We start from the raw sequence: 27849 nt of genomic DNA, 5'->3' as shown, positions 1-27849 counted from the left end.
CGACGGATGAATCAGGAAGCGTATTGTTCGAAGTGGATATGTTCTTGCCTTGAAGAGCAGGCTGGAAGACCTCTTCCGTAGCAGCAGACACAGGACCGGAACGACTGCATCGAATATTCATCGAATATTCGGCGGAAAACAAAATTTACGCTCAAACTAAATCTAGCCAGCACCAAAAAAATCCACATGAAATAAACTTAACAAATAACTTGATTTCTGTACATTGAATTTATTTGTATTATATAAATTTTCTCGACTTGACTCGATCTCACCGGTTTAGGTTGCGGCCGATCGCTGCGTTGGTCGACTTCCGGGACGTTGACAGGAACTGACGTTGACAGGAACAGGACGGCTTCGGCAGGGCAGGACGATGAACACGACATTTGCAAAGACTCCTTGATCCTCTCTAATTTTCTCCTCTCAACACTTTTCCTTCCTTTCCAAATTCTTTGCTCGTTTTTTTAAATTCTTTCAACCTGTTGAAGCTCTCGACCCTATTCAGGTTCCCTGATATTTTTCCACTAAGGGTCGTTTTCAATTCATACACCGAGCCGTCCCCCTTTCGATGCGATGACAGAGAAGACGATGACTACTCCGACAATACAAACACAACTTAATACTATTGATTTCGGTTGGTGTCATGGCTAACAAATAAACATTTAAGGTAGCATGCTTTACCTGGACAGTTAAACCTAGCACTTGCTTTCCGCATATAAATGAATAAACACGTAATTGTATATAAACTTTGAATGTATAAATAAATATATAAATAAATAAATAAATAAACAAGTAAATAAATGAATATGTAAATAAATATATTTATTTTCCTACTACTAAATAAATACAACAAAACCAACTAACAAAAAAAAATCTTTGTGAAACACCAACCTGGGGGTCTGCGATTAACTGTTTATTTGGTTTCTTACAAAAATTGGACTCATACGTCATCTTTTCTACGACAGGTAATCACAGACTCCCAATACTACGTTTTTCTCCTTTTAGTTACTTGAGAAATTACATTGAGTCAAACACGAATTGTGGACATGGACTGGATTTCTCAAATGACAAGATAGACAAATATTTTACTTTTTTTTTGACAATATAAAAAGTAAAGTCCAAACCCACGGTTGGGCTTCCCACCAAATTCATTATTTTAACCCAACGTTTGGTTACACATTTCAATATCAGATTTTTTTCAGACACAATTCTCGTTCAAGATTTTTCAACCACTTGCAAATAACATATGTTTCTCCGTTATATTGAATGAATGTTTGATACAGAAAATACGATAGAATAAATCGGACCCCTTCCCTCTTCTCCCCTTAGAGAGGGCGGGGGGGAGAGTATCTATTCACCATAGAAACGTTTCGTGCCCCCTAAAATCTTCACATGCCAAATTTGGCTTCATTTGCTTGATTAGTTTTCGAGTTATGCAGAAATTTGTTTTTTATTTGTATGACAGCCCACTCTAAAAGAGGGGGAGGAGTGTCTAGCCACCATAGAATCATTTATTGCACCCTAAAACCTCCACATGCCAAATTTGGTTTCGTTGGCTTGATTAATTCTCGAGTAATGCAGAAATTTGTGTTTCATTTGTATGGCATCTGATTTTATAATGACGAGTTTTGGTAGAAGTACTAGGAATGTTGTAGTAGAAGGTAATTTTAAAGGGTAGATTAGAAGATCAATGAATAATTTTGCGATCGAACCCATGAACGTGCGCTTAATAAGAAAACGTGGATGTGATTACGAAAAATAAATTTTGGGCGAGACGAAGTTTGCCGGGTCAGCTAGTATATATATATAAAAATCTCGTGTCACGGTGTTTGTTACCGAACTCCTCCAAAACTTGGTAGACATGAGAATAGGATGTAAACTATATACGATACTGCTAGGATACCGATTACTATATATTAAATACCGATTAGGGTAAAAAACGCTATTTCAGTATTTTTATCAACAAGATCCAAATAATTCATCCGTCGTTCGTTTTTCAAACAGAACGATTTTATTAACGTTGTTAAATGACAGATGGCGCTACGTCCGTTTCATGCACAAGTAACCTTAATCAATCGAAAGTCAGGCGTATCGCCGGCGAGTTGGAAGCCTAGAGTGAGCACAATGAATTATTACAGCAAATCACACTTTGGTCGAATTACAAAATCACAATCACGCTGGTGTCATCACATAACAGCACTGTGTTCAGTCTGATTGGATTCGGTCCCATCTATTACTGAATGTATTCGTTTGAATGGAAGAAGCGAGGGTTACCCCATACACATTTTCACAAAATACGCCCCGAAGAAATCTATTGTTTAATTTCCTCAGAAATTCCAGATCTGTCAACTGTTCATCTACTCACCCGTATTCTGAAAACCGATCGAGTCAAAATTACCCTAATGAATTGCAATTTTGTATTTTAACAATCCGTTCGACTGAAGTCTAATCAAGTTGTGCAAATGTGGCAGCATTGCCACGCAATTCGACATTAATAACATTGAGCTCCGTGTTCCATTTCTGTGAAGCAAAAATGGTATGGTTCGGGTGGAAAAAAACACTTGAAAACAAAAATTTCAAACAAAAATTAGCTCTCCATATCAAATATGTGTTCTATGTGAAAAAGTAACACGTTCTCTGCAAGTGCAATCTTGAACGAAAATTGTGTCGGATGATTATTCTATATTATGGATAAAAAAAAGTTAAGTTAGGATCAGGGCTGTCTTCTATGTATTTAAAAAACATCCAGTGATAATTTTCATTCAAATTTCGCGTTTCAAATAACGCGGTACCAAATAGAAATATAATAGAAATAGAAATATATCAGCTCCATTGAAGTTGCCTGGCGTATCGTTGGTTTCCCAATTCATGAACATGCCAAGGGCGTATTTTCCATCAACGAAACGGAATTTGAACCCCAATGTTCAAGAATTATTTTTATCCGAACTTCCATTATCCGGGAAATGACTGTTAGAAGAATCGAAATGTTTCTTATTTCATGTAGTTTCAACTTATTATCGGCAGACTTTTTCTTTCAACCTAAAGCTATTGCTTTCATTTTCATTGTTGGGCGGGGGGGGGGGGGTAATGTCAATGCTTAACAAGTATTTGTTTTCGATTATCTATTTCCCGAAAGATCGAACATTTTCCAAAATATGCAAAGTACAAATACGCTGGGAAAAATTAATGGCTAGAGGGTTGCAAGGTTATTATTCTGTAGAATAGAATCAACATTTAGCTTTTCTGCATCGATGAGATCGCACACCTATTCAAGTGGAAGAATGATTTCTGATTTCCTCCAACTCCTTTACACACGAAATTCTACGAACTGCCATCACCTAAGGTTATCACGCTCAGGAATGCCATTTTTCGATATTATTTGCTGAGTTAATTAATCCTAACAAACATTCACAATTGATAATGCTGTAATATATGACTGGAATGCACTGCGGAGGTCATATGTGTTAGTGTTGATTCAGCAGAAAAAAATGTTCTAACGTTCGATTTTTAGAATACTATTTCGCCGGCCGTTATTTTTCTGTAGGAGGCTCAAACATATGGTTTTTGCCGTACATCATTATCAAAGTTATACAGTAGAAAATTTCACATATTTATGTACTTTATTGTTTTTTTTTAATTGAAATTGAATACACCTTCCAGGCATACTTGCCTTAAATCGAATTTACTGCCCAATAAAGTTATACAAAAGTTGAATGAAACAGATGGTAAGTGGTAGCTAATAAATTAAACTATCTTTTGGTGCAAAAACATTGTCATTTGGTTGCTTTCTAAAGGCATGAAACATTATCAAAGTTACTGTTCGAATTTTCGAACGCTTGGCACAAAATGGGTAAATGAAATACATTGAACATAAAAGCATCCATTCAAATCGTTTCATTCGTTCTTCTTTATCGATCACATCCGATTAATTTTATAGATCGTTAATACATTCAAACACATATACTTAATACATTAGTTATGTTTTATTTAACACCCAACATATTCATCATCGTTGTTATATGGAAGAACAACGTTTGCCGGGTCAGCTAGTATTAACATATTATATGTCTAATATGAAAATCTACAGTCTGTTCGAATTTAAAATGAGAATTTTTACTACTGAAGTAGTAACAAATAAAAAAAAGTAATTTCAAAAATTCCGATGCATTCTAAAATAATATTCGAAGTGGTAAACAAGTGGATTGCATAATATAATTGCGTAGTTCTACGTCGAAAATGCCGTCGTGTCCTAGATACAACCGCTTACAATTTTTTTAGCCAAATTTAGCCAAAATTAGCTAAAAAAAAAATATATATATATATATATATATATATATATATATATATATTTATATATATAAATATAAAAGTTAAAGCAGAAAAAACACGTTTTTTCATGGTCACCCTAATGCAACTTAGCAGAACGATGCATAACTTGTCTATATCTTAATCCAACTCAAAGTTATTGATGGTTTGATTTTTACCCAAAAACTCATGATTTCAATTTTAATTTACTCGAACACGAAAAATAACATAGTTTTGAAGATCACACATCATGTAGAGTGAAATATGCTCTTTTAAATGCCGCCAATAAATTTTGTTTACGTTTGCCCTAGAAAGAATGACAAACAATTGAAGAGAGCGTATTTTTTGGGAAGAAATATCAATAACTTTGAGTGAAGTTGAAATATCGACAAGTTCTGCATCGAAAAATATTTGTATTAGTAAGCTCTAAAATCCTTTCGAAGACAGTTTGCATGTAGAATTTGAAATATAAAAGTTAGAGCGAAAAAAATTTTTTTTTCATGGTGACCCTAACGTAACATACAAATAAGGCGCTATATCGATTATTTTAAGAGTTAGAGAAAAACTTTGTTCTACGAAGATGTTTCAAATAACTGGGACAACAACATTGTTGAACTATGTTTACCTCTATCTCTAAAGAAAAGAAAGTTATATTTTTTATTTCATCGGAAATTTTGGTCACTCTATTTTTGATTACATAAAAATGAGCACTCTATCATATGTAACAACTGTGTCTAAGACAGTTTTTGTCTAGAGAATAACTGCCGAGCTCCAAATGCTAATTTCCATTTAAATGCATCTCCTTGTCCATTGTACATTGTAAACAAACAATGCTTCAACTTATATTATAGTTTATTGGTGTTGGTGACTACCATACGCTGCATGATTTTCATATATGTGTGTGCAAGCGCTGATTGTAAACGAATGTTTTTGTATTTTTGAAGTGTTAAGTTACCAGTTACATTTTACCGTTCTTTTAGTTGTTTTGATCAATAAATCTGGAAAATGCCGAAGGGTAAATTGTTCACGGAGAGAAAAGAAAGACAAATCGATGCATTTCACCAAGAAGACGTTGGGATCAGAGCCATCGTCACAAAAAGTTCACATTCCAGCAAAACAATACTACTATTCACATGAGCAAGGAAACTAAGCAATGAATTAAGAACCAAAAACTCAATTTTTTGGACGGGTCGGCTCGCTCTCCAGATTTGAAGCCTGCTGAAAATCTTATGGGGATCCTTGTACGCAGAATCTACACTGAGGAAAAACGGTACACCACGATTGAAGAGCTCAAGGTCGCAATTTCGTAAACATGGAAAAATATCAAGAAATTGGCTCAGCACCATTTGGTAAATAGTATTCCAACACGAATTTTACAGGTTATTAGCCAAAATGGCAAGGTTGCCAATTATTGACATGTGAATCAGCCGATCGTTTTGAATTTTTCATTCATAATACTTATGATTTTTGAAATGGTCTTATAGAAACTGGACAGCTGACATTATCATATTTAAGCACAATAAATGAACAACTCTTTTGAACGAAATTGACGTTAAATATATTTTAAAGGGTGTGTCACATCAAATTGCATCACGATTTTTAGGAATTATATCTTCAGCTTTCGCTTATAATCAGATAAGAGTGTATAGATCACGTTGGCCATGCTTCACTGTCAATTTTTCGTTAATTTGGAAAAATGTCGTCGAACGAAAAAGAGCGTCGTGAATTAATCCTGTGCACTCATTTCGAGAATCCGGAGTTGTCACATCGGAACATCGGTAAGATGCTGGGAATCGTCCAATCCACGGTCAGCAGAGTACTAAAACGATACTTCGAGAACCTAACCATCGACCGGAAGGTGAAGAACGGCAAAAATGGATGCTCCGTCAGTGAAAAAGATCACAAGCGCGTAGTTAAGCAGTTTAGACGTGATCCGAGAAGTTCGGTCCGGGATGTCGCCAATAAGCTGAATTTGTCAAGTTCATTCGTCCAGCGGACCAAGCAGCGGGAGGGCCTGCGTACATACAAGGTTCAGAAGGCTCCTAACCGCGACGAAAGGCAAAACATGGTGGGGAAGACGCGAGCCCGGAAGCTGTACACCGAAATGCTGACGAAGCCGCATTGCCTGGTAATGGACGACGAAACCTACGTCAAAGCGGACTTTCGTCAGCTGCCGGGCCTGTTGTTTTTCTCCGCAGAGGACAAATTCAGCGTTCCGGAGGAGATTCGCAAGCAGAAACTATCCAAAAAGTACATGGTGCAAGCGATCTGCTCTTGCGGAAAGCGGAGCGCCCGCTTCGTGATGACCGGCACGGTAAACGGGCAGGTTTACCTTAAGGAGTGCCTACAGAAGCGCTTACTACCACTATTGAAGCAGCACGAGGGCCCGACCATCTTCTGGCCGGATCTCGCTTCGTGCCACTATTCAAAGGACGTGTTGGAGTGGTACGAAGCCAACGGGGTCACCTTCGTGCCAAACGAAATGAACCCGCCCAACGCGCCGGAGCTTCGCCCAATAGAGAAATATTGGGCGATTATGAAGCAGGCCCTCCGGAAGAACCCAAAAGTTGTCAAATCGGAGGCGGACTTCAAGAGAAAATGGATTTCTGTTCAAAAAAACTACAACCTGACGTTGTACAGAACCTTATGGACGGGGTAAAGAGGAAGGTGCGAGCATACGGGCTTGGGCTCGAAGTATGAATAAAAAGAAAATGCCAAAAGTTGTTTAATAGTTTTTATTTTACTGTCTAAAATTTTCAAAAGGATCGGTCTACTGGGCGAATTTCTACAGCGTTTTTTCCGTGATGCAATTTGATGTGACACACCCTTTATTCTAAGCATTCAACAATGTATGAATGTATCTTGTTGAAATTATATCTGTCTGTGTTGCAATTAATCAGGGTGGTCTTATAAAAGTTGGACAGAGCGTAGATGGACCATGCTTCAGAATCGTGGAGGTTGAAATCCACATTTTTTCTGCAATTTCATTGAGTTACAGTATAATTCAATTAGTCTTCAACCAGCTTACAGTCCAATGAAATGTATATTCGCCAGTATTGAACGCCATTACAGTGTCCAATGGCTTCGCTTTCATTTGATGAGCACAAATAAGCATATTTGAATAGAAATCGAGCAAAATTATGGTAATGATGATAGTAATGATGATGTTATGCTGCCAGCGGATCGTTTTCGTCCTCCTCCCACTTGCGTGAGTCGAGTGACATCGATAGCTGCTGCCTCAGCTTCAGTCTGCCCGTTTGATGTGATGCTGATATCGTTGAACTTCGACTCAAGTATCCAGCAGCACTTGTTTTTTTTTTTGATGTTCTGTTTGTGGTGCGTATTTTTTCAGCTTCTCTCAGATGTTGGGTACGAAGAAACAAAAGAGATGTTTAGTTCGAGCGTGGGATGAAGCACGCGGGAGTGGATCGAAATTATTGTCAAATATTTGCGACAATCATAAACACACACACACACGGGCGCTCTCGGGCTTGGGGAGTATGAATATGGCGTTCCGCTTCGAAGAAGTCGCCAATTGTAGCTATTCGAGGAAGAATATATGAAGCATGATATTAAAGCAACAGCACACAAAGTTTGATGGTACTTTCTTCGTTGGTGCTTTCCCGAAATCGTCTGCGAGAACATATAGCAGCAAATAACGAGTGTAACTTTCTCAAGTATCCAAATTTGGGATCCGACTGGGGAAAACCTTCTGCAGCTCGTGGGATTGTGAAAAGTTTTTCTGTTGTTGCTTTTCCTTCCCATCGCTGGGAGGAAAGTTCAAGGTTTTTCAAAGTTGTGAAATAAGATTGAATATGAGTCCACAGAATCCGTTAGATATTTCAAAATGTATGCAAATTGTTTCCGTTGTTTTTGTGCCATCGAAAGTCAGATTAAATATTTCAAGATAACCAGAGCAGCGTACAAACGATATTGAAGTGTTGAGATAACCTGAAGTGTTCCATTGAAGAACCCATTGACTCACCACTTATCAGTGAGTACGTTTCAAATTTATCGATTCAATTGCAACTACTCTCGCCAATATAAATAACTCCCCAGGCGAGCAATTAGTTCACTTCCGTTCAGGCAATTAGCCGATAAACAACAGAGGTAGAGAGTGAGCCTCCGTAATTGCCACGATGAGATTCCTCCTGTCGATTTCGGTTCTGGTGCTCACCTTCGGAGTGCTGATATATGCTGACAGCAGCCAGTGGGGCCGCCGACTTGCAGGTGATCGTCTCCTGAACCGCACCGTCGTCGTAAACAATTCGCTTCCTGTTGCGGTCAAGAGTACCGTTTTCCAATATCTGCCACCGGTGAGTAAGGATCGGAATCCCGCTCGAAAGCATAACGACCGAAACCATTAATGGAATGTTTGTTTGTTTTATGGCATCGTTTTCCCCGCCGTGATTGGTCGTTTGTGCGATCCGTGACTGGGCGCGAAAAATAGGTGGAAACGGCCAGGCCACCGAACGTGACCTACATCGCGGCCCGGGATAATCTGAAAGCCGGTTCCGGTGGTTTCGCGGCGCTCATCTCGGGCGGTATCAATCAGACACATGCCACCCTCAGGCTCAGCTCGCGGCCCTATTTGGGGTTCAACTTCACGGTGGAGATTTATGGCAAATAAACCGAACGGCCCAAGCGGCAGCTGCGAAACGTAGGAAAGAACGGCCCACCGTTTCCTTAGGGGAAGCCGTCATCGTGTCGAAATGAGTTGTGCGAAATAAAAGGTGAAAGCGTTTCGTTTCAATTGTTGTTTGGATTCTACTAGCAGAAGGATCGTAAAATAAAACAAACGTGGTATTGCTCCATTAAATTGTTTTTTTTCTTCTTTCGGTTGAACAACAGATGTGAACAGTCTTGAATCTAACGAAAATAGCATTGAAGATAACTGCTTCCTTTTCCCGCTAAACTGTCATTCGAGTAAACAAAAGTAAACAATGTTGTTTCTCTCTCGAAAAAAAATTATTCTTTCAATTCAAGTTTGATTTTCAGAAACTTAATCTTCATGATACAAATTTCAAAATGTTTATAAATACGAAGTTATATTTCAACGATATGTAAAGTTTTGGAGTCTTGTAGAACTCCTACAGAGCGTAGAGCTCTGTATCATTCAAGTTTCATAAATCAGAAATTGGTGTGTACACCCAAAATTCATTTTTAACACATGTTTTGACATCCTGATATATTAGGCTGTCAAAAAAGTCCTGCGGTATTTTTTTTGAATTTTCATTTGTTCATAAATTTAGTTACAATCATCTGTTTTAAGTCAAATATGCGCCGTTTTGTTCGATGACTTGTTCCCAACGAGATGCCAACTTCATAATACCCCTGTTATAGAAGCTCGCTTCCTTATTGGCAAAAAACTCGGATAGCCAATTTTCACAGGCCTCTTTTGTGGCTAACTTCTGACTACCTAGCTCGTTCGCCATGGACAAAAACAGGTGGTAGTCACTTGGTGCAAGGTCCGGACTATGCGGCGGATGCAAAAGAACCTCCCATCCGAGCTCCCGGAGCTTCTGGCGCGTCACCAAAGAAGTGTGTGGCCTGGCGTTGTCCTGATGGAAGACAATGCGGCCTCTGTTTATCAAAGATGGCCTCTTCTTCATGAGTGCTACCTTCAAGCGGTCCAGTTGTTGGCAGTACAGGTCCGAATTGAACGTTTGGCCATAGGGAAGCAGCTCATAATAGATTATTGCTTGACAATCCCACCAAACACACAGCAGAACCTTCCTGACCGTTAATGAGGGCTTGGCCACCGTCTGAGCCGCTTCAGCGGGCTTCGACCGCGACCGTTTGCGCTTCACGTTGTCGTAAGTGACCCACTTTTCATTGCCAGTCACCATCCGCTTCAGAAATGGGTCGATTTTGTTGCGATTCAGCAGCGATTCACATGCGTCGATACGGTCAAAGATGTTTTTTTGCGTCAACGTGTGTGGAACCATACATCGAGCTTCTTTGTGAATCCAAGCTTCTTCAAATGGTTAATAACGGTTTGATGACTTATCCCCAGCTCTTGGCCGATGCTACGGCTGCTACTATGCCGGTCTTTCTCGGCTAATTCAGCGATTTTGTCGCAATTTTCGACGACAGGCCTTCCGGAGCGTGGCGCATCTTCGACGACCTCTACACCAGAATGAAAACGTTGAAACCATCGTTGTGCGGTGGAAATGGAAACTGTATCGGGTCCATAAACTGCACAAATTTTATTGGCAGCTTGAGATGCATTTTTGCCTTTGTCATAGTAGTACTGTAAAATATGTCGGATTTTCTCTTTATTTTGCTCCATATTTGCGACACTATAACTCACGAACGACTTAACCAAACAAAACACTGCCTAGGACTATATTATAGCGCGCAAAAATACCTTTCCAACAAGCTATAGTATGACTCGATACAATGAATACAACTAGAACTACGCGCTTACAACGACACCTCGAGGAAATACCGCAGGACTTTTTTGACAGCCTAATATTACACTAAATAAGCTTAAAAATAACAGAAAATGTGCTACTCTCCTATGTAAGTACAGCATTTGTATAATATACTAGCTGACCCGGCAAACGTTGTTCTGCCATATAAATTATAGCTAGAGGATAAGTTGTATGTTATATAAAAAACTTGCAGACCCGGCAAACTTCGTCCCGCCCAATATTTGTTTTTTGTTACCTTCAAACATTCACATTTTCTTACTTTGAGCAAGTTCATGAGTCCAATCGCAGAACTGTTCATTGATTGATCTTCTAATCGACCCCGTTGAATTTACCTTTTACTAAAAAATTCCTAGTAAATAATCTGATATTATAATGATGATTTTTGGTAGAAGAATCATCATTATAATATCAGATTATTTTTAGACAAAATTCTCGTTCAAGATTTTTCAACCACTTGCAAATAACATGTTCCTCCGTTACATGGAATAAATGTTTGATACAGAAAATATGATAGAATAAAGACAGCCATGAATCGGACAATTCCTTTATCGAGTTTTGCTCTTATCAACACACTCGGTGATCCATTCCATTATACGATATAGGAGTGCGTTTTATTACATTAAAATCCATTTCCACTTTTGAACGAAGATCAATTTGATTAGCGCAAACATCAAATGGACTAATAATGCTTATCAATATGTAATTGTAGAACGCAGAGTTTTCCGAAAAGTTTCAATTGTCATGTTTGGTTGGAATATGTTTGGTTGAAATATGTGTATTATTTTCATGGGACCCCCTTTCCATTCCAGAGAAGGGAGGGGTGTCATCTATATACATAAAAATGGATTTTTGTCTGTCTGTCTGATTCTTATGGACTCGGAAACTACTGAACCGATCGACATAAAAATTGGTATGTAGGGGTTTTTGGAGCCGGGGAATGATAATTTGAGACCCCTCCCCCTCTCTCAGGGGGGGGGGGTCTGCCATACAAATGAAACACAAATTTCTGCATTACTCGAGAATTAATCAAGCAAACGAAACCAAATTCGGCATGTGAAGGTTTTAGGGTGCAATAAATGTTTTTACGGTGCTTAGATACTCCTCCCCCTCCTCCTAGGGGGTGGGGGGGGCGGCTGCCATGCAAATGAAACAAAAATTTCTGCATTACTCGGGAACGCTGTCACTTTTTAGAAAATTGGAAGAAATGGCGTCAACTGAAAAGCAAAATCGCGCAAAAATAATTTCAAAAACTTCACAATAATTTTAAACTTCACCTTAACGTTGGAAGGTTACATTTCTTCATGAAATAAGCCATATTTGAAATATTAAAAAAACATTTTTTTTCCAAACTGTATATAATCGAGTCCAAAATTGTATATAATCGAATCACTGAGTCTGTATATAATCGAGTCCGACCTGTAACTGTAAATCTCGAAGACATTTGGTATAATTTTTTTTTTTCAAATCGATTTTCGAGTTTACTGTGCAATCAACATTTCGTAGATGGTTCCGAATGAAAAATCGAAATAACTATTTTTATTGGCACTCAAAACCATACTTTTCGTTTCGTATTCCGAAAAAATAACTGCCGATTTTTGACAAAAAAAACTTTTCGAGATGACACTCGACCTTTCATGCCATTTTAAAACATTTGGCATAAAAAAAATTTCGAAAACCTCGATTTCCTTTACTCTCCCTTGGGTGATTTTTAGATTTTCAAAAAAACTCAAACCTTGACCGCTTTGCGCCACTCTCCCTTAAGTCCGATTGAGCTGAAATTTGCCGTTTGCTTATCAATATGTAATTGTAGAACGCAGAGTTTTCCGAAAAGTTTTAATTGTCATGTTTGGTTGGAATATGTTTGGTTGAAATATGTGTATTATTTTCATGGGACCCCCTTTCCATTCCAGAGAAGGGAGGGGTGTCATCTATATACATAAAAATGGATTTTTGTCTGTCTGTCTGATTCTTATGGACTCGGAAACTACTGAACCGATCGACATAAAAATTGGTATGTAGGGGTTTTTGGAGCCGGGGAATGATAATTTGAGACCCCTCCCCCTCTCTCAGGGGGGGGGTCTGCCATACAAATGAAACACAAATTTCTGCATTACTCGAAAATTAATCAAGCAAACGAAACCAAATTCGGCATGTGAAGGTTTTAGGGTGCAATAAATGTTTTTACGGTGCTTAGATACTCCTCCCCCTCCTCCAAGGGGGGGGGGAGGTCGGCTGCCATGCAAATGAAACAAAAATTTCTGCATTACTCGGGAACGCTGTCACTTTTTAGAAAATTGGAAGAAATGGCGTCAACTGAAAAGCAAAATCGCGCAAAAATAATTTCAAAAACTTCACAATAATTTTAAACTTCACCTTAACGTTGGAAGGTTACATTTCTTCATGAAATAAGCCATATTTGAAATATTAAAAAAACATTTTTTTTCCAAACTGTATATAATCGAGTCCAAAATTGTATATAATCGAATCACTGAGTCTGTATATAATCGAGTCCGACCTGTAACTGTAAATCTCGAAGATATTTGGTATAAATTTTTTTTTTCAAATCGATTTTCGAGTTTACTGTGCAATCAACATTTCGTAGATGGTTCCGAATGAAAAATCGAAATAACTATTTTTATTGGCACTCAAAACCATACTTTTCGTTTCGTATTCCGAAAAAATAACTGCCGATTTTTGACAAAAAAAACTTTTCGAGATGACACTCGACCTTTCATGCCATTTTAAAACATTTGGCATAAAAAAATTTCGAAAACCCCGATTTCCTTTACTCTCCCTTGGGTGATTTTTAGATTTTCAAAAAAACTCAAACCTTGACCGCTTTGCGCCACTCTCCCTTAAGTCCGATTGAGCTGAAATTTGCCGTTTGCTTATCAATATGTAATTGTAGAACGCAGAGTTTTCCGAAAAGTTTTAATTGTCATGTTTGGTTGGAATATGTTTGGTTGAAATATGTGTATTATTTTCATGGGACCCCCTTTCCATTCCAGAGAAGGGAGGGGTGTCATCTATATACATAAAAATGGATTTTTGTCTGTCTGTCTGATTCTTATGGACTCGGAAACTACTGAACCGATCGACATAAAAATTGGTATGTAGGGGTTTTTGGAGCCGGGGAATGATAATTTGAGACCCCTCCCCCTCTCTCAGGGGGGGGGTCTGCCATACAAATGAAACACAAATTTCTGCATTACTCGAAAATTAATCAAGCAAACGAAACCAAATTCGGCATGTGAAGGTTTTAGGGTGCAATAAATGTTTTTACGGTGCTTAGATACTCCTCCCCCTCCTCCAAGGGGGGGGGAGGTCGGCTGCCATGCAAATGAAACAAAAATTTCTGCATTACTCGGGAACGCTGTCACTTTTTAGAAAATTGGAAGAAATGGCGTCAACTGAAAAGCAAAATCGCGCAAAAATAATTTCAAAAACTTCACAATAATTTTAAACTTCACCTTAACGTTGGAAGGTTACATTTCTTCATGAAATAAGCCATATTTGAAATATTAAAAAAACATTTTTTTTCCAAACTGTATATAATCGAGTCCAAAATTGTATAGAATCGAATCACTGAGTCTGTATATAATCGAGTCCGACCTGTAACTGTAAATCTCGAAGACATTTGGTATAAATTTTTTTTTTCAAATCGATTTTCGAGTTTACTGTGCAATCAACATTTCGTAGATGGTTCCGAATGAAAAATCGAAATAACTATTTTTATTGGCACTCAAAACCATACTTTTCGTTTCGTATTCCGAAAAAATAACTGCCGATTTTTGACAAAAAAAACTTTTCGAGATGACACTCGACCTTTCATGCCATTTTAAAACATTTGGCATAAAAAAAATTTCGAAAACCCCGATTTCCTTTACTCTCCCTTGGGTGATTTTTAGATTTTCAAAAAAACTCAAACCTTGACCGCTTTGCGCCACTCTCCCTTAAGTCCGATTGAGCTGAAATTTGCCGTTTGTCTCTTAAAATCAAACACAAAGGATCGCTCACCATAGGTAGCTCTGATCCAGGCTTAGAACCAAGCACCCTCTAATCCTTTCAGATTATTTTCATGAATTCATTATGTGCTCAACAGAAGCTCATGTAAATAAATTGAGCGATATCAGTAAGTTCGCCGTTCCTAATGAAAATTTATCCGATGTGATATCGATAATCGATTAAAGCTATTCAACCGAATACACTTGTCATACACCGAAAGAGACGTGTAACAACTTTCCCAATTTGAACGGAGCCTATTTAAATCCTCATTAAGTAACTTCCAATTCGATACATCTCCCCTCCATCGAATGTTATGATTCGGCTACACGTCAAAAGTTTTCCGCTTTATTCAATTATCCAGTTCATTTGTGTCCGATGCTCATTTTGTGAAGTACAAAAGCCTTCGTGTACTCTTATCTCCTGGCGTTTGCTTCCATCTTAAAAGTTTATCTACCCGGGCCGGCCGGGCCGGATCGGTTGGTATAAACTGCTTACGAGCAATCAAAAACAGATTACGAAGATGCTAATGCTCGAACGTTTTCCGAAAGCCCGGCAACGCTGAAATGAAAACGGGAAATTATTACCTTCACCCGCTCCCGAATTGAGAAGGATAGAAAAACTGTAAATTTCAAGAAGCTATTCCAGGGCGACGACTTAATGAGATCACATTATGCAGTTACATAAGTTTGCGTTGGGGACATCGTGAATTCATGAAATGGATTTTAACAATTTGAAAGGATTAGAGGGCGCTCAACCCTCGTCCTGTCTCAGCTGCTGACAGCGGGAGATCTTTGGTGTTTGATTTTAATTTCAATAAACAGTTTCCCGTCTTGAGAGCTTTTGGCGTCGAATTCATTTAGAAACTCTCGAACTTTAGCAGCAGAAATTCTCGAAATTAGGTGTGCTTTGTTTTCATGTGTCCAGCAGAGAAATCGGAGAGTTCTTCGAAAGCGTCGGAAAGTTTCACGTCGACCAGAGCCAAACTAATTTATGTTTCTCCACAGCTGCAAAGACAAAATGTGCAACTTCACGACCCGGAAAATTGTACGACAGCTTTGAGAAACAATGGCTGGCGGACAGAGTGCGATCAAATCGGGCCTAAAATGGAAATTCTACAACGAGAGAGCATATCTGAGCTGTCTAACCCTCCTCAGACAAACTTTAAATTGGTCATAAAATTTTATTGGCCAAGTTTGGAACTCTTTCACCAGCTGATGCTGAATGGTGACACGGTCTGGGCGATGAAGATTCTCAGGGCACCTGTCAGCACGAGAATGATGTCAAAAGCTCAGCTGGGAATCATCTACAATGGTGAACTATAAGCTACAAGGGATAAAAATACGGAGAGTTATCTAGAGTGTGTCTGAGACATGTTTTTGATTAGAATTATTATTCCATTAGTGAATCTTGCTAACTTTTTCTTTCCCCTAATACGCTCCTCACTTAAAGCAGCATCACTAGAAGATGCTGCAAGTCCATTGATTGTTATTGATATCAATTGAACGGTTTTATTTAGCTTTAGCTCTATTTAGCTTTATTTAGCTCAAAATTAATAGAACTTTGACCCCCTTCTTGTTGACCTTTGATCTGAAGTTTGGAACACACCTCCATCTCTGTTGTCATTATAAAACTACGTATTCCATGATCTTGAAAATCAAAAATAGCGGCCGCTACAAAATGGCGGTCTACAAATTTTCTTAAAATCCCATCAATATGGGTATCAAATGAAAAAGCTTGACTTGTATAATACATTTTTTTCTAAAAAATCCAAATAAAAGAGGCCACTAAATGACTAATTATTTTTTCCTTATGTGGGATTTTTAATTTAATTTTGAATAAATTTTGTTATAGCTTTTTAGAGTGAAATTTTGCGTTAAAATTTGATATGCCACAATGAAGCTTATCTCTTACCCTTTCCATGAAAAATAACCAGAGAATCATTTATTCGACCTATTTCTTTTATTCTATATATTTCAGAATAAAATGAACTCCACACACGGGGTAAGTTAGTTAATATATGGAGAAGATCCATCATGTAAAAAAACAATTACAGTGTGCAGATTTTGAACCATTTAAGCATCTGAGACCGATTCAGAGTGGTACCATTTCCGATAACGATTTCACTTTTGAAGTTTGTGTCGAGCAAAAACGTTTTGTGTGACATCAGCATTAGGTGAGACTGCTGACTGGTCGCTAGTTGGAGCGAGACTGAGAATTAGAAATCGTTTATTTATAACCAATTAGTTATGAACGGACGGGGATAATTTGCAATATCGAAAACGACCAACATGTTTTTCTTTTTCTTTTTTATTCAAAAACTTATAACTCAAAAACTATAATATCTACAAAATTCTGGTCAAAGGATGAAATGTGTAATGATGTGATAAATTTTTGAAAGGGCCTGGGCGGGTAAGGGAGTAAAAAGTGCCCCCAAACCAAATCACTAGCTGTATGGCAAATATTGTATAGGATATTAAATAAGAAGATTTGACGGTTTATTTGAACCCCAATGTGGTTTAACATGGGTTCTATAGTGAAAAACGTACTTTTTAGTATATTTCACGCCATCCTCAAAAGCTTCGAGATAAAAATTTGAAAATAATACTGAATGTGCATCTTACTACGGGGTATCAAAAAAAAATTTCATCAAAAATTTTAGTACTAAAAACATATTGAAATTTTGAAACATTTTTTTTTATGTAGAGATTCAGTTGTTCTCTAATTCATATTTAAATTCTATGGCTTTTTTAGATATGTGTGTTTTTTTTAAAGATTTTTTTCAGTGTTGCGCGGCACAAAAAAATTTTTTTTTTATATTTCCAAAGAGTCTGGCTGGGTAAGGGAGTGAAAAGTCCCCCAAACCAAATCACCAGCTGTATGGGAAATATTGTAAAGGATGCTAAATAAAACATTTTGGCATTAGTACCATATATTTGAGTCCTTATATGGTACACCATAGGATCTATGGTGAAAAATGCACCATTTCATTTTTTTCACGCTACTCTCTATAGCTTTGAGATAAAAATATGAAAAAAAATTCTGAAAGTACATCTTACTTAGCTGTATCGAACAATATTTTCAAACAATTTTAATAATTTTTTTATTAATTTTTAATTCTTGTTTTTATTTTAAATTGAATTTTAATTTTTTTTTGACGTAGGACTACGTCTTTCATTTCTATACTGGGGTGTAAAATCAAAGTTCCGAAAACGAAAGCGTTACGCCGGAGACCGAGATTTTGAGCGTTAATAGCTCCAAAACAACTGAACGAAATGGTATGATAAACACTTCATTCGAAAGATAAAATGTCTACGCGTTATATACTTGTTACTTTTTCATCCAAAAACTTGTTTCAATAGTCTTAAAATTGCTTTCAAAACAGGTTATTGAAATCATCAATCGGTATATAAGAGAGTGCCGCTCGGAAATCCACTCAGTTATAATTGAACAGCGATTGGAGCATGTTGTCGCTATTGTGGTGAAACTCTTCGTTTATCAAGAAAGCGCGAATGAACGGTGTCACCAAGAGCCTGTTTGTGCACCTTAGGCCAGAAGGGAATCCATCAGGAGCAGAGTGATGCCACAAACGGTTCCCCGGGAAGAGATTGGAGCCGCCATACAAACACATACACGCGCGGAACTCTTCATTTGGATGCCATTCAGCATCGAGAAAATTCCGGAAAGATTCAATCGTTGCTGAAAAATAATCTGCCAGTTCCCCTGGGAACTGAAAAATACATTCATGCGAAAGAGTTCATTTAAATGTTTTTTATCCATGTAACACTGCGACCATATATTTTTCAATCAAGTTTTTAACAGGTCGTTATCGAGTTAGTATTAACCACTGGTGGGTTTCGAATATCGAGGAAAATCTGGAAAAATCTAATCGCTGCTGAAAAATAATCTGCCAGTTCCCCTGAGAATTGAAAAATACATTCATGCGAAAGAGTTTATTTTAATGTTTTCTAACCATATAACACAGCGACAAAATATTTTTTAATCAAGTGCTATTAACAGGTCGTTATCGAGTTAGCATTAACCACTGGTAGATTTCGAGAAGAATCGAGGAGAGTCCGGAAAGATGTCATCGTTACTGCAAAATAATCTGCCAGTCATTTAGTTCTGTGATTTTTCAATCAAGTGCAATTAGCAGGAAAGCTTCTGAAGATTATTCTTCCCCATCAGTAGGATATTTTCGTATCCAATATTGGATGCATAAAACCTTGTACCTCCAACGTAACGCTCTCGTTTTCGCAGTTTTCAACTTCGAACAAATGATCACTAAATCAACGATAGTCCTACGTCACCATTGCGGTTATAACATAGATATAACCCACTTCCTGTTTTTAATTCTGAGATTCAGTACTACTCTAGTTTATATTCAAATTTCTTCCTACGTCTATTTTAGGTATATGTGATTTTTTTTCGGAATTTTTAGAGTGTTTTTCGCGAAAATTATATATATATATTCAGGCATTTCGAAATTTTGAAAAAAAAAATACTCTGATACCCAATATTACTCTAATTTTTATTTAAATGCGTTTGTATGTGTTGTTTTTTTCCACATGTACCGTATTTTTTTCCTGAATTTTTAAGAGGATTGCGATATATAATATATATATATATATATATATTTTTTTTTTTTTTCTTATCAGACTTATCTCACTTCTTAACTAGGCGAATCTAGCCAGAATTTTCACCTGCCCCCGGGCTTCTGAATGCCAAAGGGGGACTAGGCTCTGCGGAATGCACGTATCTGCATGCTCGTGCTGTTTCAGTCCTGACCGAGAAATTGTCGGACAATCGCGCAGGTGCTAAGGATAACCGACTTTTGGATGCCGGCCAATTCCTTCACCATTTTCAACACCTTTAGCGCTTCCAGAAGTGTCTTTGGGACAATTCAAGTTCCAGAGAGAACGACTGGAACAATTCTTGGGACCTCCCTTAGCCCCCACAGTTCCTTGAGCTCCACGGCCAATGGTCGGTACTTGCAGATTTTGCGACCGTGGGTCGTGGGTTTTTTTTTTCATTTTCTAACATTTTTTTACTTTCCTGAAATCTATAATTTTATTATATTCATGTGTTTGTAAGAAGTTCCCCCAAATCTTATCACCAGCGCTATGGAAAATATTGTATAGGGTACCAAAGTAAGGTATTTTTTCTGAATCCTTATATGGTTCACAATAAAAGCTAAAGTGATATACATTGTTTTCATTTTTTCCCATTCTCAATAAGCTTGGAAATGAAAAAAAATCTAGAAAATAATCAAAGTGCATCTACTATGGTGTGCCATTTTAAATATTTTGAAAATGAAAGCATTTTTTGGGTATTAATTTTTTGTTAGATATGCACCAAGTACATATACAATTTTATCTAAGACTCGAAGAAATATCTAAGTATTTAAATCCGTAAAAGTTATTAATTAATTAATTAATTAATTTATTTATTTATTATACTCTTGCAGTATTGGAAATAATATGAAGTGGATATTTTTAAGGTACAACATCTCAGTGATTTTTTCGAAAACCATCGGTTTCAATATCTCGACAATTCACATTCGTCTTCAGGACTAGAGAAAAATTCCGTCCCCTGCGTATGCTACGTATGCTACATATTTTCTTTTCCTCACTATCTGTGTCAAGTATATCACTTGCAGAATCAATTTATCACCCAAGTATTAACAACAAATTTCATTATTACAATTGAGGTACAAATATTTGTACAACGCCAGTACTCGAATGACCATTATTTCACTTCATAATTTTCCAGCGATCAACCATATATATTCTGTATAAAACAAACTGAACATAAGCATAAATAGTGTACCGAAAGTTTAAAGTTTCTTAAAAACAAAGAAGTGAAAAATGAAAATTTGTTGTAATCTCAGACTTACAAAGCAATTAACTTTATAAATACTCGTATATTATCCAGCAGTCAAAAGACCGGTCATGGCAGATAACGGCAGTGTGATGTTCAGGAAACACCAAGAATGAAGAGAGATAGAGATTGAAAAAATAACTAGCTTTATAATATAGAAAAAGTCATGCAATAAGTGAAAAAGATAGAAAGTGGAATTCAATAAATTTTGATTGAAGTTTTAAAAGCGGTCATTCGATCGCTCTGCTAGGTTTAGTGTTAATCACAATGATACCGTTTAACTTAAACGCTTTTTTTGCTTAGTTTATTCGTATCATAAATCGCAAATTTCACGATAGATACTATTCATGATGTCCATTGTATATCACTCGATAATAAACTGCCATCTATAACTGACGGTATTAATATCATATACACAAACGTTTACTATCTTTGGTCCCACATCAGACAACTTCTACAGACAGCAGCATCCCGCCTCCATCTGCTGAACGTTGTCATTCCTTCTTTCCTTCTCTCCTTTCAATGGTCTCCCGAAGAATGAATGGCGAGAAGGTCGAAACTGGCCTAACCTTGACGAAGGTCACTTGAAAAAAAAACACCACTCGTTAATACCAGGGTTCGGGCGTTTTCCGGCGATACACCGAGAGGAAGAATGCTTTATGACGGACCGTTGATAAGGATAACGACGTGGATAATGTGCGGGCGACTGAGCAGAACCGCCACAGTGCCGCAATTCCCTTCTCCAGCGCTGTTCAGTTGCTCATTATTTGCGACTGTCACTGGTATTAGCTAAATGCGATGGCTCAAGATTCAATAAGGGGAATTACGAGGTGATTATTCCGGGCCGAGGGTATCTATGATTTGAAGTGTGACGATTTCTTTTCAGAAGAGATTATTAAAAATGATTAATAAGCGAAGCTACTTCGCGAAGAAAAAGGGTATTCCTGATTGGGGAAAATATTCAATTACCCGTATTTTTATTATATCATTTGTAAACATAATGAGGTATTTAGTTTGCATTATGTATAGCCAGTAAATCAAATCCCATTAGACAGCCTCTCTCTCGGTCGGAAAACCGGATGATGGATAATGAGACCCCGTTCGCGCTGCCTCGTCGAGCCGCGCGTATCGATAAACTCTTTCCATAAATAATGCCCCTCTAAACGGCATCATTTTTGCTCATCTTCTTCTCGTCTCGAAATTAATCTAAAACCCAAAAGCGTGCCGTCTTCGTCCTTCGGCTTTCCATCAATTCAGGCCTCCCCCCGAATCGTGCTGAAATCTGCCGAGAGGCATTGACAGATTCTTTGGGCTGCGGATGATGATGACATAACTTTGTCGCAAAAATCTGTTGCGCCGGTCGTGGTATTCGGTTCCGTGCAGCGAGGAGCGAGAGGTGCGAGGTAATGTGATGTAAATTTTCCAAGAAGTTTTTTTCCTTGTTTTTCGATGATAGACAGCAGCGCCAAGCACCACACGGAACCACTGCTGGAATGGATTCGATCGGATCGTGATTCAACGCGGTGAAACTTTCTGAAAAAGTATTTATCTAAATTAAGGAAATTATCATAGGCAAAAATGCGCCATACCCGTGGGAAAATATTTACTTTATCTCATGGATGGAAGATGAAATTTAAAAAATATTTGATCCAGGCGGCTTCGAGGAAGCATATCCTCTCGGTGCTATGTACACAAGTGCTTTCTGTTCGCTTTTTTCAATTGGTCGATGAGAAGAGAGATGTGATTAAGGAGGACATCGAATCAACGGCAGGCGAGTCCTCGTTGAGGGACGTGCTCGAGTGGTGATAAAGGGGAGCTAGTTTTCATTCGATTTTATTACATTGATCGGAATTGATCGGAAGCTGCAATGATGGATCGAAATACAGACCGTCATAAAAATCATCATATAGAATTCACCGATGAAGGCGTTGCAAAGTTTTGCATTGCTAATCATTTATTCATACGAGACTTTAACCATAAGATGAATCAAATTGACATTTTCTTGTCTATCTTGTCTATGTTATCACCGCAAAAACACTCAAACACCCTTTAAAAACTAAACAGCCTCGCAAAGGCCTCACTGGCACCCACTAAAACTGAAATTGCCAGATTTTTCTTTCTTCAAATTCACTCTTTTATTTCATTTTCTTCTATTTCTTTTTATTTTTAATTTCAATTACGATTCATCGATCCTATTTACTTAGCCTTGATAAGCGCACCTTTCCAGCCCTTTTCAACAACACTCTCACTGCACGACACCACAGCGCAGAATTGGCGGGAAATATGGCGTCTGAAATGAGAGAGAGAAAATTTCATACCTACGATAGTCTAAAAACGATTTTACCAAGCTCTTCAGTTGTGTAGTCCGTGATAGGGGAACACATTCCGATCTGCAAAAAAAAATAATACAGATAGGTAGAGGAGATGTGTCTAAAACGCGCCGGGCAATTTGATCCGCCTTATTTTCTCGTAAACCAGCAAGCAGGGCCCGAAATCTTCGAAGGTGAAAAATAAGGACCGACTTTACTCTCAGCAGCCGCGCTTCAACTAGAACTGCTTCGGCAGTTGCCGCCAACAAAAAGTGACTTGACTAGAAAATTAATTGACTAGCGTTGACTAGCGAGAATGACTGGTGAACTAGTCCAGTCAGTGGTTATTTTAACTGACTCGACTAATGAATACAAATCTGCCTGTTCATTAATGAGGTTTTGAGAAAATATATAGTCCGCAATCTTGTAGTGGCAGCCATCTTGGGTTTGTATTTTCCATAAATAACTATGTTCTACTAGTAAGGTCCTTTAATTTGATACCCATATTAATGAAGTTTTGAGAAAATATATAGTCCACCATTTTGTAGTGGCAGCCATCTTGGGTTTGTATTTTTCATAAATAACTGTATTCTACTAGCGAAGCCGTTTCATTTGATACCCATATTAACAGGGTTTTGACATGATATGTAGTCTGGCATTTGGTAGTGGCAGCCATCTTGGATTTGCATTTTTTATAAATAATCGTATTCTACTAGTCAAGCCCTTTCATTTGATACCCATGATAATAGGGTTTTGAAAAAATATGTAGTCCGACATTTTGTAGTGGCAGCCATCGTGGATTTGTATTTTTCATAAATAACTGTGTTCTACTAGTGAAGATTTGATACCCATATTGATAGAGTTTTGAAAAAAAATATATATATGCCGCCATTTTGTGGTGGCGACCATTTTGGATTTGCATTTTTCATAAATAAGTGTGTTCTACTAGTCAAGCTCTTTCATTTGATACCCATATTGATGGGGTTTTGGAAAACCCATATTGATAAGGTTTTGAGAAAATATGAAATCCGCCATTTTGTAGTGGCTATCATCTTGGATTTTCAAGATCATGAAATACGCAGTTTTATAATGACTACAGAGATAAAGGTGTGTTCCAAATTTCAGATCAATCGGTCAACAGGAAGGGTTTCAAATTTCAAACATACAAACATACAAACATACAAACATACAAACATACAAACATACAAACATACAAACATACAAACATACAAATATACAAACATACAAACATACAAACATACAAACATACAAACATACAAACATACAAACATACAAACATACAAACATACAAACATACAAACATACAAACATACAAACATACAAACATACAAACATACAAACATACAAACATACAAACATACAAACATACAAACATACAAACATACAAACATACAAACATACAAACATACAAACATACAAACATACAAACATACAAACATACAAACATACAAACATACAAACATACAAACATACAAACATACAAACATACAAACATACAAACATACAAACATACAAACATACAAACATACAAACATACAAACATACAAACATACAAACATACAAACATACAAACATACAAACATACAAACATACAAACATACAAACATACAAACATACAAACATACAAACATACAAACATACAAACATACAAACATACAAACATACAAACATACAAACATACAAACATACAAACATACAAACATACAAACATACAAACATACAAACATACAAACATACAAACATACAAACATACAAACATACAAACATACAAACATACAAACATACAAACATACAAACATACAAACATACAAACATACAAACATACAAACATACAAACATACAAACATACAAACATACAAACATACAAACATACAAACATACAAACATACAAACATACAAACATACAAACATACAAACATACAAACATACAAACATACAAACATACAAACATACAAACATACAAACATACAAACATACAAACATACAAACATACAAACATACAAACATACAAACATACAAACATACAAACATACAAACATACAAACATACAAACATACAAACATACAAACATACAAACATACAAACATACAAACATACAAACATACAAACATACAAACAGATTACAGGGCAAGCTAAATAAAACCGTTAAAAAAACAAATTTTGGGCGGGACGATGTTTACCGGGTCAGCTAGTTTTTAAATAAAACTATGACTCTAAATCTTATTCCTTGTATGCTATACTATGTCGTTGATTCTATACTCGACAAAAGTTATGGGAACGGAGCGCGAAGTCGAAGTTTCGAAGTGATTTTAGAAACGCTGCAGCTTTGTGAAAAACCAACGCATGAAGATGGAATATACATCATTTTAAAGCTTCATTTCAAGCTTCAAGTTTTGAGATGTAATACTTGAATGCTTCTATCATTTTGTGTGTAGGTGTAGTGGATAACAATACTGGAAATAAAAAAATATATTCTTTCTGTTTTTTAAAGTTTTTCACAGTGTTTTATTAACCAAGCCAATAGTAAATCCAATTAGCCTTATAAATCAGTATTTATTTGATTCCAAGAACGTTCCTGTAGGTCATTTTACTACAGGAAAAAGTTTTGATAGAATGAAAAATTTCCCTTTTTCTTATGAATACTTTTGACGTAGGACTACGTCTTTCATTTCTATACCGGGGTGTAAAATCAAAGTTTCGAAAACGAAAGCGTTACGCCGGAGACCGAGATTTTGAGCGTTAATAGCTCCTAAACAACTGAACGAAATGGTACGATAAACACTTCATTCGAAAGATAAAATGTCTACGCGTTATAAACTTGTTACTTTTTCATCCAAAAACTTGTTTCAATAGCCTTAAAACTGCTTTCAAAACAGGCTATTGAAATCACCAATCGGTATATAAGCGAGCGCCGCTCGTAAACCCACTCAGTTATAATTGAACAGCGACTGGAGCATGTTGTCGCTGTTGTGTTGAAGCTAACTTCGTTTATCATGAAAGCGCTGATGAACGGTGTTACCAAGAGCCTGTTTGTACACCTTAGGCCAGAGAGGAATCCATCAGGAGGAGAGTGATGCCACGGTTCCGCTTGAAACATCGGAGCAGCCGCCACACACACACATACACGTGCGGAACTCTCGTTGATATCATCGTTGCTGAAAAATAATCTACCAGTTCCCCTGGGAATTGAAAAATACATTCATGCGAAAGAGTTTATTTTATTGTTTCCTATCCATACAACACTGCAACCAAATACATTTGGTTTTGTGATTTTTCAATCAATCGCAATTGACAGGAAAGCTTCTATTATTTTTCCCCATCAGTAGATAATTTTCGTATCCAATATTGGATGCATAACATGAAAAACGGAAAAATTTTCACATCGTCAAAATCATGTAATTTTCGAGTAATTATTTGCTTCCTACTCATATAATGCTGCGACCAAATACATTTCGTTTTGCATTTTTCAATCAAGTGCAATCAAAGTAAGACCACGTCTTTCGGCAATTTATTAGAGGTGCAATGAATCTTGAGGAATCCCGCTCTACGCGCACTGGCAAACGATGTTTACTCAACAATTTCTCAAATGAGAAATGTGTGTTGTGAGAAAGGATTAGCGACGCAAAAACGACAAACGGGAGAAAGAGATGTTTGGAGGTTGGCAATTGGCAGAAAACATCTTCATTTTATCTTTCGAATAATGTGATTCATACCACTTCGTTTTGCCAGAAAGAGATTATTATTGCTCAAAGGAGGAATCGAGTCCTCCGATCCAGCGCAAATTAGAGTCGACTATCGATTGCGGCATTCGTACACAAATAATTTTATAATGCAGTTTCATCAAAGTGATTTCTTCGATATGGGGAAATATTCACTACATAATGTCATGTATTTCATATTCTTCATTATCAAATCCATATCCATGGCTCCTATCGGTATCGAATTATCATTGACACCACGATTTTCGCTAAATGCTTACTCTACTCTCGCACCGTGAGGACTCGTTTGTGTGGGACCAAGCACACAGCTCGTTAGTCTTTCGGTGGTAAGGCACCACGAAAGCAGCTCGTATAAGTGCACCAGCCGCGGGGAGTGTGACCACATCGCTATCGACCGGGAACTTTGCGTGAAATTCGTCGCTATCAGAAGTCGACCGAATTGCTGATCCGCAATCTACCTTTGCGGCATTTGATTCGTGGAATTGCTCAGGACTTCAAAACCGATTTGCGCTTCCAAAGTTCCGCGGTTATGATTCTGCAGGAGGTCTATTCGAAAATAACAATTTGTGTGCTATCCACGCAAAGCGCGTCACATTATGCCCAAGGACATCCAGCTGGCCCAACGTATCCGAGGAGAGCGTGCTATTAGCTTAGCATAAAATCAACTGCCCTTTTCAGGGCTCCAAATTTGATGGATAAGAGTTCAGAAAAGTTTTTTACAGACCAAACTGAAAGGAATATTTTCGTTTGGACGCCATTCAGCATCGAGAAAATTTCGGAAAGATCTAATCGTTGCTGAAAAATAATTTGCCAGTATTGGATGCATAGAACCTTGTGCCTCCAACGTAACACTCTCGTTTTCGAAGTCCCCCAAATATTCATTCATTCAGAATGAATTCAGATTCAACTCCAAACAAATGATCTCTAAATCAACGATAGTCCTACGTCACCCTTGCGGTTATACCATAGATATAACCCATTTCCGTTTTTCGATTATGCGATAATTCCCAGAAGGCAGACTCATTATTTATTATTCATTATTCGGTAATTTTGGCTTTTGCTTTGATCGATTCTCTTCCAAACAGATTTTGTGCCACATAATTTCAATATGCAAGAACATAAACCAATAATTGTATTCAAAATTTAAAAAATTAAGAACTTCCGGGATGATAATCTGAG

At 37.3% G+C, this 27849-nt stretch overlaps 2 protein-coding genes across 5 annotated transcripts in view; both read left to right on the top strand.

The window, feature by feature from the left end:
- LOC129771009 (uncharacterized) overlaps window positions 1-27849 on the top strand; it is a 493902-nt gene that overhangs the window by 81468 nt on the left and 384585 nt on the right. The gene's annotated exons all lie outside the window — the stretch shown is intronic.
- Window positions 8368-9121, top strand: LOC129771014 (uncharacterized). Its single transcript, XM_055774246.1, has 2 exons — window positions 8368-8618; window positions 8753-9121. Exons 1-2 carry the CDS (start codon window positions 8442-8444, stop codon window positions 8930-8932), a joined length of 357 nt encoding a protein of 118 aa, XP_055630221.1. The 5' UTR covers window positions 8368-8441; the 3' UTR covers window positions 8933-9121.

This window comes from Toxorhynchites rutilus, chromosome 2 (genome assembly GCF_029784135.1).
Source record: "Toxorhynchites rutilus septentrionalis strain SRP chromosome 2, ASM2978413v1, whole genome shotgun sequence".
NCBI classification, from domain to species: domain Eukaryota; kingdom Metazoa; phylum Arthropoda; class Insecta; order Diptera; family Culicidae; genus Toxorhynchites; species Toxorhynchites rutilus.
This window is presented reverse-complemented; position numbering and strand designations above follow the sequence as displayed.